The 19,621-nt window shown below is 42.1% G+C and overlaps 1 protein-coding gene across 1 annotated transcript; it reads right to left on the minus strand.

The window, feature by feature from the left end:
- Window positions 1-2,826: 2,826 nt before the first annotated feature.
- On the minus strand, window positions 2,827-18,426 carry STKLD1 (serine/threonine kinase like domain containing 1). The gene is made up of 19 exons (XM_018564062.1): window positions 18,315-18,426; window positions 17,367-17,453; window positions 16,562-16,606; window positions 15,899-15,973; window positions 13,997-14,101; window positions 13,368-13,438; window positions 12,000-12,115; window positions 11,175-11,287; window positions 10,916-11,076; window positions 10,190-10,320; window positions 9,681-9,758; window positions 8,411-8,521; window positions 8,178-8,318; window positions 7,173-7,301; window positions 5,062-5,187; window positions 4,838-4,966; window positions 4,602-4,742; window positions 2,962-3,041; window positions 2,827-2,874 (listed from the first exon to the last, which is right to left on the minus strand). The coding sequence occupies exons 1-19, from the start codon at window positions 18,327-18,329 to the stop codon at window positions 2,827-2,829; spliced, it is 1,902 nt and encodes a 633-aa protein (XP_018419564.1). The 5' UTR covers window positions 18,330-18,426.
- Between the last annotated feature and the right edge of the window lie 1,195 nt (window positions 18,427-19,621).

Below are 19,621 nucleotides of genomic sequence, written 5' to 3' on the forward strand. Positions count from 1 at the left end.
AGAATGAGACCTTGTTGTCTGTATACTGACCACAATTTTATACAATTGCTTGTTTCTCCATTTCCAGATTTGTTTTGTAAGATGTCACTGGAGTAAAAATTGGATTCTGTTATTTCTCTATACATTACAGCAGAACCTCAGATCTACATTCTTTGCTGAAAGAGTTATTAAAGGGTCAATCTACCCAAAACTCATATTTTGCTTGCAATAGGAGTCTGTTTGGTTAAGACATCCTGTTTGTATTGGTCTTGTAACAGTCTCCAGACTATAAATCTAAAAGAGATCCAGCAGGGATAATGGGAGACCCTCATAATCAGCACAGCAGATGTGCAAACACAGGAACTCAAAACAGGGATCTTATCCAACAGAGTCGCCTAGAGACAGAAGATAAAGTGATTAAAACGCCAGCATCCACCAAACACTGGAATATCAGTTTAGGATGGGCTGCCCCTTTAAGTCTTAGATGTCTCCAATTTATTTCATATTTTATGGTCTTCTATAAAGTGGGGGTTCTGCTTTATGTACATCTTTTGGTGTTCTGTGAAGATTTTTTAATTTTGGGCAGCTTCAAGTAAACTGAATTGTCTTCCTGCTTCATATAATGGCTGGGGACATCCAACTGTTAGATCGTCTCCATGTGATAACTTCCTCCACTTTCTGACATCTACCCTGAACTGAAATAAAAAAAGTTTTTTTTGTTTAGTTTTTAAAATCTGATTTTATATATATATATATATAGATCTATCACATTTATTTTATAACAGTGGAGTGAAAAGAAAATATACCATAACCTATGAACAGAAGAAACACTATTTAATAATCACCTGGTTCAATGGTCAGTCAACCTAAATTTGGTTTTTCATTTGTAGGTTGATGGCGATGGAGTCACTTGCTACCTCTTGGATTACTTAGGTGGTCAGGCAACAAAACGTCCCTAAAAGTGTGTCTTTAAAGGGACACTAAAAAGGTGTTAAATCTTAAAAATGCATTCAAGTACCCTAAGTATTAACAAACATGTATCTTATTTGTCTATCACTCAGCTGTAGATCTTCAAATCATCTCTTAATTCATGCGGACACTGTCCTTACTTCTGGAGGGTGGCTACTTTTGTTCCTCATGGTACCTGTGTGTGTTGTAAAGTATCCACCTCTCCAAGCTCACTCCCGTGGAACCATGGGGAGCATAAGTAGCCACCCTCCCGAAAGGACAGCGTCATTATGAATTCAGAGATGATTTGAGGATCTACAGTCGAGTGATACACAAATAAGGTAAGGTTTTGTTAATAGTTAAGGTACCTGAATACATTTTTAAGATTGAACTCCTGAGTTTAATGTCACTGTAAAGTATTTCTTAAAGTGGGCAGAGCTCTTTCAAGATCATTGTGACAAGGCGGTGGGTTGTTTAGTTGCCAGCTTCTACACACATTGGAAATATACATTTCAGGCGTGCTCTCCCAGAACATTAGGTTGGATGAGGTGTCATATTCTTATACTGGCAGGAACGTTTCACTATATCCACATAATATTGTGCAGTGTTTTAATAGCTGAAGGATGTTGTGCCTGTTTAGAAGCTCATAATAGTCTATCCACTGTACAGATGTTTTATAAACTCAGCGGATAAACAAGTGATATTTTTGTACAAGTTGTTTTGTCTGAGTTTTTTTTAAATCTTTTTGCAAAGCAGAAGGACATGAAATGAGGGGAGAGAGTGTGTCAGGGACCAGAAAAAGCAGACAGCAATAAAAAGCTAACAAAGGTTCTGTAATACCGCCGACGGGGGCCGCCTTTTGTTTATCCGCCGCGGCCCTCTGCGTTCCACCGTGGAACGCGGAAGCCGCACAAACTCCTGGTTGTGACGCGGCGGCTGCGTTCCACGGTGGAACGCGGAAGTCGTCCGGGCCAATCAGCGGTCCCTCCTCACTTCCTGGCCCTTTTTAAAGGCACTGATGAGGCAGCCTGGCGTTCTGTGATTGTGGTCTGAACGCCTGCTGCCTCACGAACCTGCACACCACCCTGTTACCATCCGGACCCTGCTGCCATCTGGAAGATGGACCTGCTCAGTACTGCCATAGGAGCCACCTTGAAGTCTCAGCCACCATTCAGCTGCTTCCAAATCGCAAGTACCCTATCTCTGGGAGAGCACCTCTGCCTTTACTGCTTGCTGGCTGATATGAACTGTGTACTAGGCTGTTATTGAGAATCCGCTCTTAAACCAGCACCACCCACTGCATTCCTGTATTTAAAGTTACCAAACCACAGGCTATGACACAATAGTACTGGGTTCAGTTGTGTGGATTTACGTTGATCATATGATGGTAGAATCTCAAACTCACCGTTGAGATTGTGAGTGACGCCTGAGATTCGTATCTGATTGATCCTTTTACTCCGCAGTTGTGATCCTACTATTGTAACTACCGCAGACGTGACAGGTTCTAAAATGTATCCGGTTTACTGAAAAGTATTGTAATCTGTGTCCCTACTGGAGAGATTTCCCATGGCTTCCTTTAAAGGGAAAACCTTCCCAAGTGGAACATAGACCACAAAAAAACCTACCAGAGGTTCTCTTTCTTCCTCTGCACTATACAAAACTACACAAAAAAACATTTTGACTGCAGTTTGGGCTTTAATAGTAGAAAAGACAGCCTCACAAGCTCTATGTGTGTCATTTCTTTGTAACAACACAGCTCATTAGATCATAGAGCCAAGCATTTTTATTTAGATCTGCACTTTTAAAAATGCAGATATAGTAGCCACTTGTATTTTTTAACATTCACATGTCTTTACAAAGAGTTTTTCCTCACAGAAGAGATTGTTGCAAGTTACCTCCTTAATTTTCTATCCTGGAAAGTGTGGATTCTGCCAGTGTTACAATCTCCTATATATAAAAAAAAAAAGCACACTTCCAGTTTAAAGCAATTCTTCAATGGTTTTCCTTTCTCACACATATTTGAAACTCCCTTACCTCCACGGATTCATATTGATCTTTAATTTCCCTCAACAGTTCCTCCATGTGTTGTGAGCGTAACCCGGAATGTGTGCTTCCTGCAAGAGCCACAAGATGGCAGAATAACAACTGCTGTGCTCACTTAATCTCACATATTTGTACTGAACAGCAGCAGCAGCGGTGGTGGGACATATGGGTGGGATCTGTATTCAGGTAACAGCACTGATTGGCTTACTTTGCCTAAATATCTCCTTATGGTCTCGTTCACACCTAGGCGTATTGCATATGCGCGTTTCGCGGTAAAAAAAGTTGCGCGACCGCCGCGCATTTCCGAAGGCTACTTGGCTGTATCCCAATGGAAACGCGCAACAAAACGGCCCAAAGTAGTACCTGTACCTTTTCAGGCGTGGGCCGTTTTGTAGCGCGTTAGGGATGGGCGGAAATACGCCAAGGTGGGAACGAGACCATTGAATACAATGGGATTTATATTTTTTGAGCGTTTTGTAGAGCGTTTATCGAGCGTAGAACGCGCTACAAAACGTTCAGGTGTGAACGAGGGCTTAGGGCAGGTTCACACCATTTTCCAGACAAAATCTGGTCCGGAAAATGGTGTGAACTTGCCCACACTTCCAGTGCATTCCAGACCAGACAAAATGAGACATTTTTCTGGTCTGGTTTGAAATGGACTGCACTGGTGTGAACAGAGGCCAGAAATAGCATAAGGATACATTAGGATGCATTTTGGGTCTGGACACAATCTGGTCTGAGACATAGCTTGTTCAACCCACAGCCATGGGTGTTACCTATAGCTCCTAACAGAGGATGCCTTGTAAGATTGGAAAGGGAGTAAGCCCGACCCAAGGCACTTTCGCACATGAGGACACTGAAACAGTGAGCATAGCTCCCCAAATGCGGCTAATCCCTATTGCATTAATTGCCTTGCTGTTTCTCATAATCCCCTGGCTGGTGCTTCATATTTACGTGACTATTCTGCAGAGGACTACCGAAGTGCATTTCCTCAGGCCAAAGTATTCAGCTATCCTTTTGCGACCAATCAGATGCTTGCTAATCAGTAGTAAGAGCGTTAAAAGGAGAACTATGGGGTCAGTGTTTTTCCCCATAGTTCTCCTTAGGGTAAGGGGAGGACACAAACTAGCGTCCTCCCGTTACCCTAAGCTCAGTATACTGCGAGCTACAGCTCGCGGTATACTGAGACGCCGCAGCCAGAGCAGATCACGACTTAGATGACGGGATCCGCCTAGCTGCATGAGTGACAGCTGGCTCTGCCTATCTAGAGGCAGAGCCAGCTGTACCCGCCCCCTCCCCCGTCCGTTCCGCCAGTAAGCCCGCCCCCCCCCCCGTCCGTTCCGCCAGTCAGCGCTGGCAGATCGGAGAGGGGAACCAGCCCCTCCCCCTGTCACGGCAAAGAGCCGTGACAGGATCGAGAGGTGAGCGAACGCCGGTATGTGTTCTCTCACCTCCCGATCTACTGAGCCAACCTGTGACAGTCTCATTGTCACAGGTCGGCTAGAACTATGAGGTGAGTGAAAAGCACTCACCTCATAGTTCTCCTTTAATATGGATGCTTGACACAGGCAGCACCATAATTTGCGTTAAGGTAAAAAATTTAATTCTGAGATAAAGATTATTCTTCTTACCATAATTAGCCGTCTCATGTAAGAGTTGACAGATATTCTCTACAATTTCTGGGTCATCAGAGTGGAGTAGATAGAGGTCCCTAATCAGAGAGAGACCACTTTTCCCAGATAGGGGCACCAGGACACGATAAGCGGCCAATTCTTCAAGAACAAATAAAGAAAAATCACGCTGTGGTATATGCAGCACCTATGCAAAGAATTCTGGGAAAATGCTAAACACATGATATATACAGTACCTGAGTTTATCACTAGACCCGTCAATGCCAAGCAAACATTTTTAGCCAGAACAGGGCGCTCCATGTGTCTATGTAGGCATTCCAGAAGCAATAGCGTCACAGGTTCAATTTGGTCCTCTGTCACGTGACCTGTAAAATGTTAGCAAAACACTTGTAGAATGAATACAATAATGCTTTCTGCGTGAACATGCAATCTATTTTATGAGTCTGCTTGTCCAACCTACCTTTCAAGCACAAAATCCACAGGACTGGACTCGCTGATTCTACCAACTGCCCATCGCTGGGATGTTTCTGGATTAGTGAGGAGATTAATGGCACAGCTCTTTTCACACTATCGCCTGATGCCATCTCTGTGACAACAGAAAAAAAACTGTTTAAAGCAGTTGTGATTTCTTCTAAAATGTTGAAATTTATTTTTATATACAATTAGCAAAAGTGTCTGTATCAGTATCAGCCTCCTGTCATTCCCTGCAAACAGCCCTCAGACTCACAGAGGGATGTGCAGCGCTATGGGCCAATCATCATCTAGTATAAGCACATGTGAAGACAGTAGGAGAGAACAGACTTTGCAGAGATGATGTATCAGTGTCTTGCTTTTCCTTCATTGTCCAATCAGAAGGTTAGGGGTTGGGAGATGACACTGCTGTATTCTTTAACTCTAACAGAGAAAGAGGTGTTACCCTCTGGCCTGCGCTATCTGGCATAGGTGTCTGAATCACATAAGTGACAAGGCAGAATGAAAAATCTTCTGGTAAATAAATCAGTTCACATATGTATATAAACCACTTGTGGACTGGCCACTTTACATATACAGCTGGTCCGCTGCCCTATTGTTCTGTGCCTGTGTCCCGTACCTGCCTGTGTGCGTTTGCATAGAACACACAGACACAAGCTGCTGCTCCCACTTTCATTAAACAGAGGATAGCATTGGCTTCAGACACTGAGCTGGTTAGACCAGCACTGTGCCTTGTGGCCTCTGTGATTGGCTATCACAGCAATCACATGGCAATGTTTATTTTGCCAAATGTCCCCTTTCTTTTACAACAGAGGCAAGGAAGGGTAAAGGAACTAATGAATAAATGGGTAATTTGTTCATTAATTTCAGGGTAAAACAAACTGCAGCAAAAAAAAAAAAAAATTGAGCACAACTTTTACAACTTTTAACCATTTCATCCCCTCCCCTCTACAGTATGTCAACTCTATTCTATTTCTACTGTGAGCTGTATAATAACCCCTTTTACCCACTTATCCTATACATTAACCCATATTCTCCATCCTCCAAATATGTGACCTGTACAAGGGTGAGAGATTCACCCTTTCTTAGTGACCCGATGACCATTGTCAGCAGGACAGAAAGCGATGGGAAATCCAAAATTTTACAGTTGTCACTAAAACAGGAGGTGAGGGAAAATCTTTCAGTGGTAACACCTGTTCAGGCGACAGTGGCCTAAGAGCAGATTTCTTCTCACTTCCGAATGTGTCTCCAGGACTGGAAGTGAGAGGAAATCTCTCCAATAGAACCCAGGACAGCAAGGCAAAACAATATGATGGGTTTTAATAATTTCCTGCTATTTCCCAAAACATAATATTTTGTAACTTTAAGGAGAACTATGGGGTTAAGGCTTTTCCCCATAGTTCTCCTTAGGGTAACGGGAGGACACAAACTAGTGTCCTCCCGTCACCCCAGGCTCAGTGTAGCTGTAGCTCGCGGTATACTGAGACACCGCAGTATACCGCGAGCTGCTGCTCGCGGTACACTGAGTCGCCGCAGCTGAAGCGGATCCCGACAATTGTGCCGGGATCCGCCCATCTGCGTGACTGACAGCTGGCTCTGCCTATCTAGAGGCAGAGCCAGCGAACGCCGGTATGTGTTCGCTCACCTCCCGATCTACTGAGCCTAGAAAAGCACTCACCTCATAGTTCTCCTTTAAAGAGGGTGGGGTAACTTTGCTATATATGCTATACAATATTTCCCAGTGTCAACCCCTCATTGATTTCAGCTGGTCTGCACTTGGAGAGGCACTTTGATAGCGCCATACTTGACGTACACACATGCTTTCATCTTTGTGCACATTGGACATCTACTTTTACTAAACTTGAAAAGCAGGATAAGAATTTGGATCTGGGTACCCTTTGCTAGCCAAAAGGGTGGGATGTTAGGGAATTTCTTTTATTTACGGCTCTTGTAGTGAACTGCCCCTCCCACATGTTTTTCTTACTGGTAATAAATTAATCAACTGCTTGCCATTTCTCTGTGTAAAATGTACCTGAGTGTTATTTGTGCTGGGGCCTGTATATCATGACAGCTGATTGATAATGTTAATTTTCTACTCACCAGTCATGGCCAGACTCCAGAGCAGGGCACAGCAGGACACACACAGCTCTCTGTTTACCAGCGATTGCTCTGTTATCTTTAACAGATCTGGAAGGAATCCCGCTTTCGCCAACATCTCTGCTGCTATCTCTAAGGAAACCAGCGTGTTATAATGTAAATTAACCTTTTTCTGAAAATGGGCACTTTGTAGTTAAACAAAATGGATATTGGTTACTATACAAAAGTCTTTGCAATATAGCCAACCGGATTCCAGATTTTCCAATGCAGATTAAAAAAACTAAAGCTAACAACTATTTTTTTCCTATTACAATTGCATGCTTACAAACAGACACAATGACAATTCAAACACAACCTATGTAATAAATTTACATATGGGGCCTTGCCCCAGGGAACCTGTGGTTTACCCATGCAGGCTCACATTAAAGCTGGGTACTTGCCTTCCCTTCCCTTCACTCTCCCACCATTCTATTTACTGTCAGGAGAAAAAGAATGAAAACCCTGTGTAAGCTCCAAATTAAACCCAAGTAGAGCTTACAAAGGGCTGAGGGCCTTTTCCCTTTGCCCATGTAACAGCGCTGTGCCAATCATCAAGCACTATCAAATTAGAGGAAGGAGAGTGATACACCCTGCTCTTCCCCTTTCCGAAGAACTGGTACTTTTCTTACTCCCAGTAGTAAAAAGGGTGGCATAGGACCAGAAAAGAGAGTATGGCATGCAGAAGGATAGCTGGCATTAAGCCCTCATTCGCACCTTGGCATTTTGCCACTCAAAGCTAAGCATGACAAAATGCTTGAGACAAGGAATCCTATTCATTCCTATGACACCTGACCATTTTGTCGCAAGCAGAAAAACGCCTGTCTCCGGAAAAAGTACATGAGCTACTTTTTGGCAGATTACAGCTCTTTTTCGTGTATAGGCTTCAATGGGAAAGCTTGAGTACATATTATTGCTCTATCTTCTAGAATACAGTTTATAGTGTACAACACTTTATATTGTCTGGCTCACCACTGACTGCAAGCATCATCATCAGACCAAGAATTTCAGACAGTAGCTCTGCTTCGTGGGAGAAAAGCCTCACCGTCTCCACTAGCATATTGATGAAATGGTCACTGGTCAGGTATCCCTTGATGTCTCCTTGTTCCCGCCCTGACAACAGAAAGCCCCTCCATCATCATTTATAACATAATTTACACAAATGTAAACAGTTTCTAATTCTATTCACAAAATGGATAGATCACCTTGTGAAAGGAGATGACATAGGATTCTGATGCCTTCGAACTGTACATTGTAAGAATCTCGGTGTGTCGTCATAGCTTGTGAGACTATCTGTACGATCTCTCCCTGAAGTCCTGAAAGAAGACAAACTTTATAAGAGTCTAGTGACATAGGAAAAGCCTCAATAAAACATGTTAGGAAGCTAAATAATTAAAGAAGAACTCCCCTGAGAATCATCTGTCTAGATCTGTTGCTCTCAAGTCATGGCAGCCCTTTAGACAGATGTTGTGACTATCCATTGGGATTACTTGTCAGAGTTTGGAAGGAGGCTTTTCTTCCACTGAGAAACCTCAGTTTAGGCCAGTTTACAAAGATGACAATCAATTTTTCAGTATGTTTAAGGAATGTAACAGGAAACCCACACCAACATACACCAGAGGGAGAATCAATCACAAGACCTCTGTGTCACTAACCACTATTTGCAAAACCTAATTCCAATTTTATTGCAGAAACACCGGCTTGCTGTTTATGGTGTCCCCTCATGTCATAACACATGTGGAAGGTTTGAACACATTAGGAGCTATGTTTGGTACCCCCTCCCTTGCTTGCTGGAGCTGTTAATGGTGTGGGTGCGCACAGACACAGCACACCACCCACTGACTACCAGTGATCTTAAAGCAGGGTGATCACACAAGTCAGAATATTCTAGCTGGCAGCTTTGGGTGGTTTAGCTAAATTGTATATTGGCAGCCCCATCTATAGAGTGGAGAGCCTCTGTTGGATTTTCATTGCTGCCTGGGTCCCTGTTTGTAAAGTTTCCCTTGATTTCCTGTCCTGGTGACTGGAAGTAAGGGTAGATCTCACCACTAAGGACACAAATAGTAATAAAAATCTGACAAATGTTCTAAGCCTTCCCTACTGTATCAACTAAAAAAAAAGTTTGTTGGGGAATGTTTTTTCGACTGCTCTCTTCCTAATAACTAATAATTGTCAAGTGTGCCTAACATGGCATGTTAAAAAGTCTGGCTACACAGAGTGGTTGCATATATGTTAAAGATCTTATTTTCTGTACCACTGTGGGTGCAGAATACAAAAGCCGGCAGGGGAAATTTTCTCATCCATCCTGTTTAGTGTGGATGAGGGAATCGAGCATTTTTCCCATTCAGTCGAGGGACTGAACAAAAAGAATCGTAAAGTGTACAGCTTTAAAATGTAACTTTTATCCTTTCTGGTTGTATTCAAATCCGGACTTCCATTACCTCTGTTATAAACTCAGCACCTAAGGTCACTTACCATCTTTGGTATATCCAGCCAACAACCTTAGAGCTGATAATTGTGCCTCTTCAAACTCTATATGATTCTGCATGAATTCTGGAAGAAAGATCACGTGTGCACTCAGCCAGTCCATAAATAGTATAACTGTACTACCAAATTTTACTGTTTGAACCAAAAGTGTTCAAGATTATATGATAACATATAATATAATAACATGCAGTTCACTGAGCGGGCCAGAGGTACATATGTGGTTCCCCAAGTATGAATGAAAGTGGTCTACGTGTTAGAGGAACCACTGGATAAACCATGAAACAAAAGAACATTTACACTCCCAGAAGTATCGATTTCTGCAGAAATCTGAGATGGGTTTTTTCTGTTTATCAGTGTGGGTATTTACTATCTTATTTACAGGTAACAGGTGTATTTGCATTTGGATCTTAGTGACAGGGTTGCTTTAAAGAATACAGTCCCCTATTTCCTACTTTTCATGTTCATACAGAACACAGATTCCTCTGTTGCTGCCTTACTCAGGATGCTTTCTAGGTTGTTGTCTTCGAGCTGATCCAGAACTGAAGGTGGTAGCATCTTCTTCACCCCAGACAGAGGAGAGCCAACCATAGCCAAGCATTTCTTGATGTAGGGTTCACTCACCAAATCTCTGTAGATGAGAGCTGCTAGCTTGTAAATATAATCCAGTGTTGCTTTACATACAGTAATCAGGCTATTCATACAAACTCCTGTACAAGCATTACTATAAAGCAGAAGTTATATACAGTATATTTAATGAAACAGGATTTGGAACATAAGCCTCATCTGAACTGTAACAGGTATTAAAGGGTTGATAACCTAAAATCGGTCATATGATTAGTGCTCCTGCTTTGTTGCTCTCCCTTGTTTGGGTATCCTTTGGTCACTCCAGGTTCCTCTTTCAACCTAAAAACAACTGGTAATTGATGTCTTACCAAAATTGCCCCTACAATGCATGAATGTATTGTTGGTAGAGAACAGTCCGATTACTCCCCCTTACAGCTTAAAATGTAATGCTTTTATCATGGTGATAGAGATACACTGGGATCAGTTTGATCAGAGGCTTACTGGTATGTTTTTGGATTTTGGGATTATTGCAGGTGATTGTGAGATCACCTGAGAGAAACCCACACAAACATGGGGAGAGCACAAAAACTCCATAAAGACATAGGAAGGCAATAAAACAAACCTGTGCAACCCACCAAATCTCAGCACCCCATACTCACTTTGCTGATGATCTCTCTTCCGGGAGATTTTTTAGCATTTTTTGCACCAGGCAGTAAAGATCCTCTGTGTAACCAGCTACCCCTTGAAGTGCCTCAAAAACTGTGCCCAGACATGAGGAGTTCACTTTGACCATCTGCAGGAGATCAGTAATGTCTCGATCCTGTGCCAAAATGAAAAGAAGCCAGCCTCTCATTAATCTTTTAGGAACCCAGACTGGTGGCATGAATTATTAGAAAACAATGATTCTAAAAAACGTACAGATTTTACAGAGGTCGTCATCAAGTCCAACAAAATGCATCCCAGAGACCAAATGTCTGACTTTTCGCTGTATATAAAATAGACAGATTCCGGGGCCATGAAAACCTTCTGCTCTGTAATTAAAAGTGGCCGGACAAAATTTAATGTAGATATATAATTAAAATACAGTAGTGTTAGTTATAGTCCTAAAACATTTTCCTATATACAGCTCACTTCCTGTACAGCAATCACTTCAAAGGAAACAGCAGGCAGCCTCTGATAAGCCTAAAATGGCTGAAACCGTACAACTACTGGGTACAGCTAACTGTATGCTAGGTACTTAAAACAAATGTGAAAGACCCTCTAAAGAAAACCTGTAGTGTAGAGCTGCCAAAAACACAACATGCAACTATTTAATAGATTTACCTTCTTACTTGCAATGGAAGAGCAACTAATATTGACTCCAGTACCTTCACAAACTATGTGTTTCAGCCCACTCGCTGAACTAGTACAGGCCTACTCATAGTAAATCATTGAAAACTTGCTTTGGATCATGAAAGCTGAGACTTATTCCTGGCTTAGACTGCCTGGTGATTTTATGAGAAGAATACGCTTGACCAAAGGTACAAAACTTTAGATGTCAGACAGACAGGAACACCCTATGCAGTAAAACATAACTGAGAATTTTCAAAATGATAATGAGACTTTATTTCTTGTCTTTGTTATAAATACAAATATAGGGGTCGGAGAAGATCATAAAGTTGCCAGTATGTGGAAGTAGGGGATGCCTTTAAGAAAATTCAGCGAGATGCTCAGGAAAATGATGGGTTTTTCCAATGCTCTTACCAGGATCAACTCTTATCTTCGCCTTCGCCTCATCTGTCACCAGCGTTCCTTGAAGAAAATCACTTATCACAAACGTGTCCTTGTTTTTTACGTAGATGTTGCTGGGTTTGAGGTTTCTGAAACAGAAGACAGTGACAATGTTTCAAGCATAACAACCAAAACCCTGTTTTTATAGTTTTGGACAGAGTAGGGAAGGGCTAACATTTCTGTTTTTGTAAATAATGGGGAGATTTTTCCCTCACATTCTGTGTGTGGTCACTGAGTCATGAACTGAGCAAAACTTCTACAATGGTGGCACAGACAGCAATAAAACATTTTTTTCAGCAGCATGGGAAACGGTAAGTATGTCTATCAGGACCCTGTTGTGGAGAGCGCCTCAATTTAGATTAGAAGGCTTGAAGGCTGCTGAGTCACTGCTGGGATGGGGGAGCAGGGATGCCTGAGAGAACCACTTGAATTACTTAATTGCTTCTGATGTCAACTTGAATATGCGTTTCTCAATCTGAAGCTACACAGGTTGGTAATGGCTCATGTGAATTATTAGGTGAAATGTAATCAGTCTAAAATCCGGGGTAAGGACCTACTATGGATTTTAGGGGTGACCCTATGCAAAAACACAAAAACCTCAACCTTGAGCCCCCCATCAACATCAGCAAACCCCCCTTTCACATCATAGTCCCCCTTTATTTTAGGAGCCCCCTTCACATCAGGTGTCCCATTCTTTCACATTATATTCCCACCCATCTTCCACTAGGTGCCTCCCTGCACATCAATGCTTCCTCCTTTCACATCACATGCTCCCCCTTCACATCAGGAGCCACAGCTGCTGCAGTATGGCCAAAGGCAGGAGGGGGGAGCAGGCCTGGATGGTGGCAAACGTCTGTCCTATTCTGAATGGATCCCAACCATCCTGGATTAGCATCCTTAGTTTCCATGGTGCTGGCAGCCGGTACACCACCATGGAAACGCATGAAACTGTGCAAACATTTTGAGGCACCCCTGAGAAAGCCAGAAGGCACCGCAGGGTGCTGCGGAGCCCTGTTTGAGAAAAGCTGTCTTAAGGCATGTTAGCGCACTTTAAAAAAAACTCTTTTAGTCTGTCCCCTTATCGCAGTCTCTTCTAACCACTAGAAACTGCCTGTAGTATTCTATGCACAAACCTGCTCCAAACAAACACCTGAAAGGTAAGAGATATTTGTATACATTTATTTTTTAGTTTGCTGTGCGAATAGGAACACATAGCAAACATATTGTGGGGGATTCTCAAATTTGACTGCAAAAGTGAAAATACACTTTAAGAGTTCCCCAAACTCGAGTGACTTATACACTTAGCAAGGAAGTATTCTGAATAGTAAAACAAAAAGGTACCTGTGGGGTAAATCCTTTTGGTGAATGTAAAAGAGAGCGTCAAGGACCTGAGCAAGAAAACGCTGAAGAATCTGTTATAACAAACAGATAGGTTTAAAGGCTTGGATTTCTGCCCAACACAAAACAGATGCATATATGATGTATAATTGTGGACAACAGAATACAACACAGTAACCTGTGTGTGTGTCAATTTCAGATTACAATTAGATCTTTGTATGCAACAGGCGTTTTACTGCAGGGGACAGCAGAAAACAGGCAAAAAGGAGCCTAAAGCACCACCTTCTTTCTGGGCGTAAGAATACAAAATATTCATATGCTATACGTCATAATAAAGAAAACATGTACAAACCCACTTTACAATGCCAGTTAGTTTAAATTCCACTTTGAATATTCCCATTAATTCCAAATTAATGGTGATTATTTTCCATAGTGATTATAGTACTGTGGCACATTTTATTATTTCCTTTTATTCTTGTGTGTGAAACGGTGATACTTGTATCACACTGACTATGCCCAATAATGGCAAAGCAAGGATGTCCAAGTGCTATAATAATTATACTCTCATTAATGACACAGTAATTACATTCATTAATACCACTATGTGTTTCATTTTAAGTGTAACAGCTTACTTTGTCTTCAATCTTTTTTTGCTCTCGCCTGTTCAGTTGCACAATGTCTGCTAGATTATCTTGACCACAGTAATCCATCACCATGCAAAAAAAAAGTGAGGAGCTCTAAAGAGATCATATTAGATAAATTAACAAGTTTCTTTTAACAAAACAAGATGATAACGTTACAACCAGGTTTGCAGTTTTCAAACACCTTTGAAAAATACTGTTTAATGCAAGAAAATAATAGACGATAATCAGAATTCTTGATCGTGCTATTATTCTCACCCCGACAATAATATTTTTTTAAAGATTTGGTCAAACTATATCTAATAAGTGTGGCTGGCTAATCACACAAATCAGTATTTGCTTTCAACCATTTGGTGAGTTTGACATTTCACTGCAAAAAACTGCTGGAACCACAGTGAAAAATGTGATGTGTTCCCTAATTCTATTAGTTTGAAGCATATTTTGCTTGCTTATTCTCGAAAAACTGAAAAAAAACATTTGATTGGGTCAGATGGGTTGCCACTATATGAAAAACAAACAAAAGCTTTCTTGTCCTCTTTAATTAAACTGAAAAAAAGTGGAAAGTGTTTGAAAAATTGCCCACATGCTTCACATTTTTCAATTATCAAGTGGTTGGATTGAATCATGTTGCTACAGTACTTCCAGGATCCGCCTCTGTACATCCAAGAGGCTGATACCTGGTCTGATTCAGACACTTACACTACCTGTATATAAAAAACACATTTAATAATGTATTACCAATTATACAGCTGAATGAATGTGTGCATTTAATATCTGCCTAGAGTTCTGCTTTAACTTTAAATCATTACAATAATTATTACAAAAATATCCACTCCTATATTGGTTCTGTTGCAGATAAAGAAATAACACCCAAATTCTGGTTCTTTCAATTATTCATGCCGATCTATTAGGGTAGGTGCGCCTAAGCATAACCACTATAGAGTCCATTTGCATCTGACCCATTTTGCTCAATGCATCCTGGGAACTTGGATGCCGTGCCCAGGCACCAGGTCTTAAAGAAGAACTCTTAACCCCCTTAAAATCTTATGTGCTTGTTTTGCCTAGTGAGTTAAAGTAACAGACTCACCGGAGCTGCAATCCCGGCTGGCTCCTAGACCAGGACCTTCAGCCTCACTCTCACTCTGCTGCAGACATGGAATTTCCCTCAACATCCTCACGTCCTATACATTGTATAGGACGTGATGACTCAAAGGACCTTAGATCGCCAGAGCAGAAGGGGAGCAAGGCTGAATGGAGCGGTCTAGGAGCCAGCCAGGATTGCAGGTGAGTATAACACTGTTATTTTAGCTCCCTAGATAAAACAAGCACTTAAAAAGTTTCTAAACCCTCACATTTTTTTGCATATATCTACTGCTAGCAACTTAAACTTAAAAAAAAAAAACGCTTTAAAAGCGGTGTAAACGTACCCCTTCCCTCGCCACACGCTCGCGTCCTAAAATCCGAAACTGCTTGGGCGGCCGCAAAGCATCTTGGGATGGGCGCATGCGCAGTTCGGATTTTCGGCCGGGAGACGAGGAGAGACACAAGGTAAGTCTATGGACACGTGCAGACCCACATGCAGACCTCGTGGGACAGGAAGTCCCAGCAAGGACAGAGGAGTCAGCGCTGGATCGGAGACCTGCCGCAGCGCTAGAGGGACAGATGAAAACGACAGGAAAGAAGATCGGATTAAGAGACATAATTTAAGGTAAGTGCTTTAATTAACATTGGGGGAAGGGAAAAAAGTTTTTGACTTTGATGTCACTTTAATTCTTACAGTGCGGGGGTAGCCCCACTGCAAGGGTTCAGATTTTATTTGCTGGCAGTTCTTTAACAGAAATGCCAGAGGACATAATTTTGATGATCTGCAATACGGTGAATACTGTACCTTACCTTATTGTCCCAGACCATGAAAAACTCTTTATATGGGCAGATATTGGGGTGTTGAAGCTCCAAGAGAGACAGGGCCTGTACAGTATAAAGAGAGAAATTGTAAACTAAATATGCCCTGATATTACTAAGAAGCACAGATATTCAAGACTGAGCAAGCTTTTCACAGTGCTTCTAAACAAGACTGCAGCGTCTTTCACATGCCTCTCAGCTGCACAATTTGCCTGTGAACCGCAGAGGGTGATGCTGAACCAAATAACATACAGGCTGTATTTTCACAGTCTTATTTTTAAAGGATATGTGCACTTTTATATAACATGAACCTATCCTTTCTGCCCCTCAACCTAAAGTAACTTACCCTTCATGTATAAGTATACATCTGGGGCAGTGAAGGGTTACTTTATGTAGGGTCAGGTTACTTTTGCTTGGGAAGGTCAATACAGATAAGCTTTCTTTAAAAGTGCACTAAGGCAAGTAAATAAAAAAACAAAAGATACTGGCAACCGAATGGATTTAGAATGTCAGGAGTACAAGATAAACTGCAGAATAAAAATGACCGCAATTTCTCCCGAGTTCGTTTAAGTACAACATTTTCATAACTGACTGAAGAATTTCTTTAAATAAAAACACCAGTTGTAGCCGTTACTGTCCCCACTAGAAAATTACCTCTTCTAGGGCAAGATTGCATTCCCGCTCATCTATGCACTCCACCTGTAAATAAATGATAGAATAATAGACTTGGCGTTATTAAGTCTGTTATTAAGCAGATCTTTTTGGAACAATCAATAATTCATGTATTATCCTGGCCTATTGCTACTGTTCCCCCATGATATGGGCTGCTTGGGGTGTCAGCACAGTTTCTGTACACTTCATATATATGCTCACTTTGTCACTGCCAGCAAGCATGGTAAGTCAATGCGCGTTATCCTGACTGATCATGTAGCAGCCAGTTCTTCTAACTCCTGGCTTATGATAAGAGCACCCACATGTAAACCTGTGTAAAGTTTAAAGTTGGTAAACTACTGGAAAAAGTATAGAAGAGGTATCCAAATTTTCCTGAACATGTACTCAAAGCACCCATGAAGCCTGCAAACCTAGGGGCACGCTACTAAACTTTGGCTCCTGAATCTCTGCTTGGACACAGCCATTCCAGGATTCTGGCCCCCTCTATTAGTTTGCATAGTCATCCATTACAGCTTTGGACCAACAATCTGGGAAATGCCAGTGTATAGGCCATAATGGTCTTCAAAATCTCAAGTCACTATTTATTTACAGAAGACATTCGTAGCATGTCAGGTCTTCCAGGGTACTCTGTAGGGGCACCTCTGGGTGGCAGCTCTTTTATTCTGCCAGTAGTTTACTAGCTTTAGACATCACATGGATTTACTTTTAGGGAAAAATATTTACTTCTTCCCTGAAGAACCCAGTAAGCACCTAAATGCATTTTTTACAGATGTATAGATGTTCAGACCTTTTTGACAGCAAATTGTCTTTGTGAGACTGGCTCCTCCACAAGACAGGTCACTCCGAATGCTCCAGGCGGCCACTCTTCCAGCACCTGTTAATACACAAATGTTCAGGAAAGGTCATATAAGTTTTATGCATCCATGCACTATATATATGTTTATTTTTGGAAATACATTGTAATTAAGGTAAGGGGCATAACTACCGATCATTGGGTCAACATTTTGATGGGGACCTCCCTACTATCATTGATTTAATCATAAAGTATGTCTAAATTAGGAACAGGTAGATGGGGAGCTCTCAGCATATACAGTGCAATACTAGTACAAAACTAGGGACTAGTGCCATGGACAAGAGTTGTCAGGGAATAGGGGGTAGCAGTGCAGGGAATTAACTTTAAATGGAAACATACCAGCTACACGCTCAACAGTCTTTTTCAGCATCTCACATTTCAGGGACTCAGTGTATATTCCAAGTCATCTTACCTCCCCCACCACCACAGGAAGGATCTGTAAATGGAGGACTCAGCTGTGTGGAATGATACACGCTCAGCCGTACAGAATTCAAAATACAGCAGCCGCCTGCAGGGAGAAGAACCCCTTAATTCATGTAAGTGTGGGGGGCAGAAGTCGGGGGGGTCATGTTACCCTATTTCAAGACATCATATGGGATTAACTTAGCCTTTAAACTGATTTTGTTTTGTAGAGCATGGGACCCAAAATGCAGGTGCCAGCCTGTACAAAGGGGGCCTAATGGAAACGTTAGTAATACCACATAATAAGAAGTCTGACATCAGACTTTTTTTTTGTGTACAGTTGTTCAGAGATAAAAACCAGAGACAAATATCCAAAACATGGAGAATGCAGAATCTGAGAAGGCACAGCAGTGGTAAAGGCGGACTCTGGACTCGTGCGCCTCTGTAGCTAATCCAGGGATGCATGATGTGCATTGTTACCTTGTATCTGTCCATTGCTAGTCAGTGATCACAATTGTCCAGCAGTCTTGGGCCTCATCAGCTTCCGTGGAGCGCAGCGTCGTTCTGCTACCATGGAAACCTCTGTAAGCACAGCCGCTACGGCGTTCTGCGATGAAAGCGTTCCATCGTTACCTTGGAGACAGGTGTCACACCCTCCGCGCCGAAAATCACACGCCCCTCCGCTCTGATTGGCCTGTTCTCCATACTCTCATCTTCAAAGCGGACGTAGCTAAAAAAAAAAAAAAAGAGCAACCCGTTAAGTTTGGGCTGTCTTTTTTTTTAAAGGGACAGTGACAATGAAAATGCACGCATTGGCCAGCAGACCTAGGGGCTGAATTAAATTCATTGAGAAAATTAGTCACAACTGGAGCAGACAGAATTTGGAATAGTTGCCCATGGCAACTTATATCGTCCATTTTCAAACCCTAGCTGAACAAACCTAATATAAAAGCTAACTGCTCCATTTCTCTCTGCTCTAGTTTTCATAAATTCACACCACTGAGGCCCTGACGCTAAAATAGTGCTAACATCCTTCTGCAATAGAAGAGGTGGCGCATGCCTTCTACCTCCCCTCCAGCCCCAGTAACATGCTTTTGACATTTAACACTTTCGGGAGCACAAAATGCCTGTGTCCCCCATGGCGCGTTGGTTCCTTCCTACAACCTTATGACACTGCACAATCCTATAGGACCAATGAAGGGGTCACAGACACGATCCACCGGGAGGGGGGCAATAAGAACTCTTCTATTGCAGGGGATGTTCAGTGCGATTTCTGTCAGAGACTGACACTGTCTTTAAAAGCCGAACTCCAGGTAGATATAAACAAAAAAATGCAGTTCTGCAACTACGGTATATACAGTACTTTTCACACCACAGCATGTTGTGATGCTCTGCGGTGAATAGAACTCAATGAAATGTCACTTGGTGACATTTCAATAAAGTTTGAAATAAAAAAGGGTTACAGTAACGTGTTGTTTTCAGGGTATAGACATGGCTAGTGAAACCGAATACACCAGCGGCTGCTGTTTGAACGAGCCCTTGGTGCAGTTACACTACAACGCTTTTGGTAGTTAAATAGCACCTTTTTTTTTTTATAAATGTCTACACGTCAGAGTCTCGTGGTAGGCAACCTTGGCACTCCAGTTGTGGTGAAACTACAAATTCCATCATGCCTCGGCCTCAGGGAGACATGTTTGTAGCTGGTAGTCTTGCAAAGCCTTATGGGATTTGTAGTTCCACAACAGCTGGTGTGCCGAGGCTGCTGACCCCTGCGGGCCTCAGACCAA

This window comes from Nanorana parkeri, unplaced genomic scaffold, assembly GCF_000935625.1.
Source record: "Nanorana parkeri isolate BGI_ZX_2015 unplaced genomic scaffold, ASM93562v1 scaffold719, whole genome shotgun sequence".
Classification (NCBI taxonomy): Eukaryota; Metazoa; Chordata; class Amphibia; order Anura; family Dicroglossidae; genus Nanorana; species Nanorana parkeri.

Coding starts and splice junctions, on each gene's coding strand:
- STKLD1 (XM_018564062.1), bottom strand. Junction 14,102..15,898: donor TCATGGTCTGGGACAATAAG/GTAAGGTACAGT, acceptor TGATCTCTTTAG/AGCTCCTCACTTTTTTTTTG. Junction 11,077..11,174: donor TGACGACCTCTGTAAAATCT/GTACGTTTTTTA, acceptor ATTTTGGCACAG/GATCGAGACATTACTGATCT.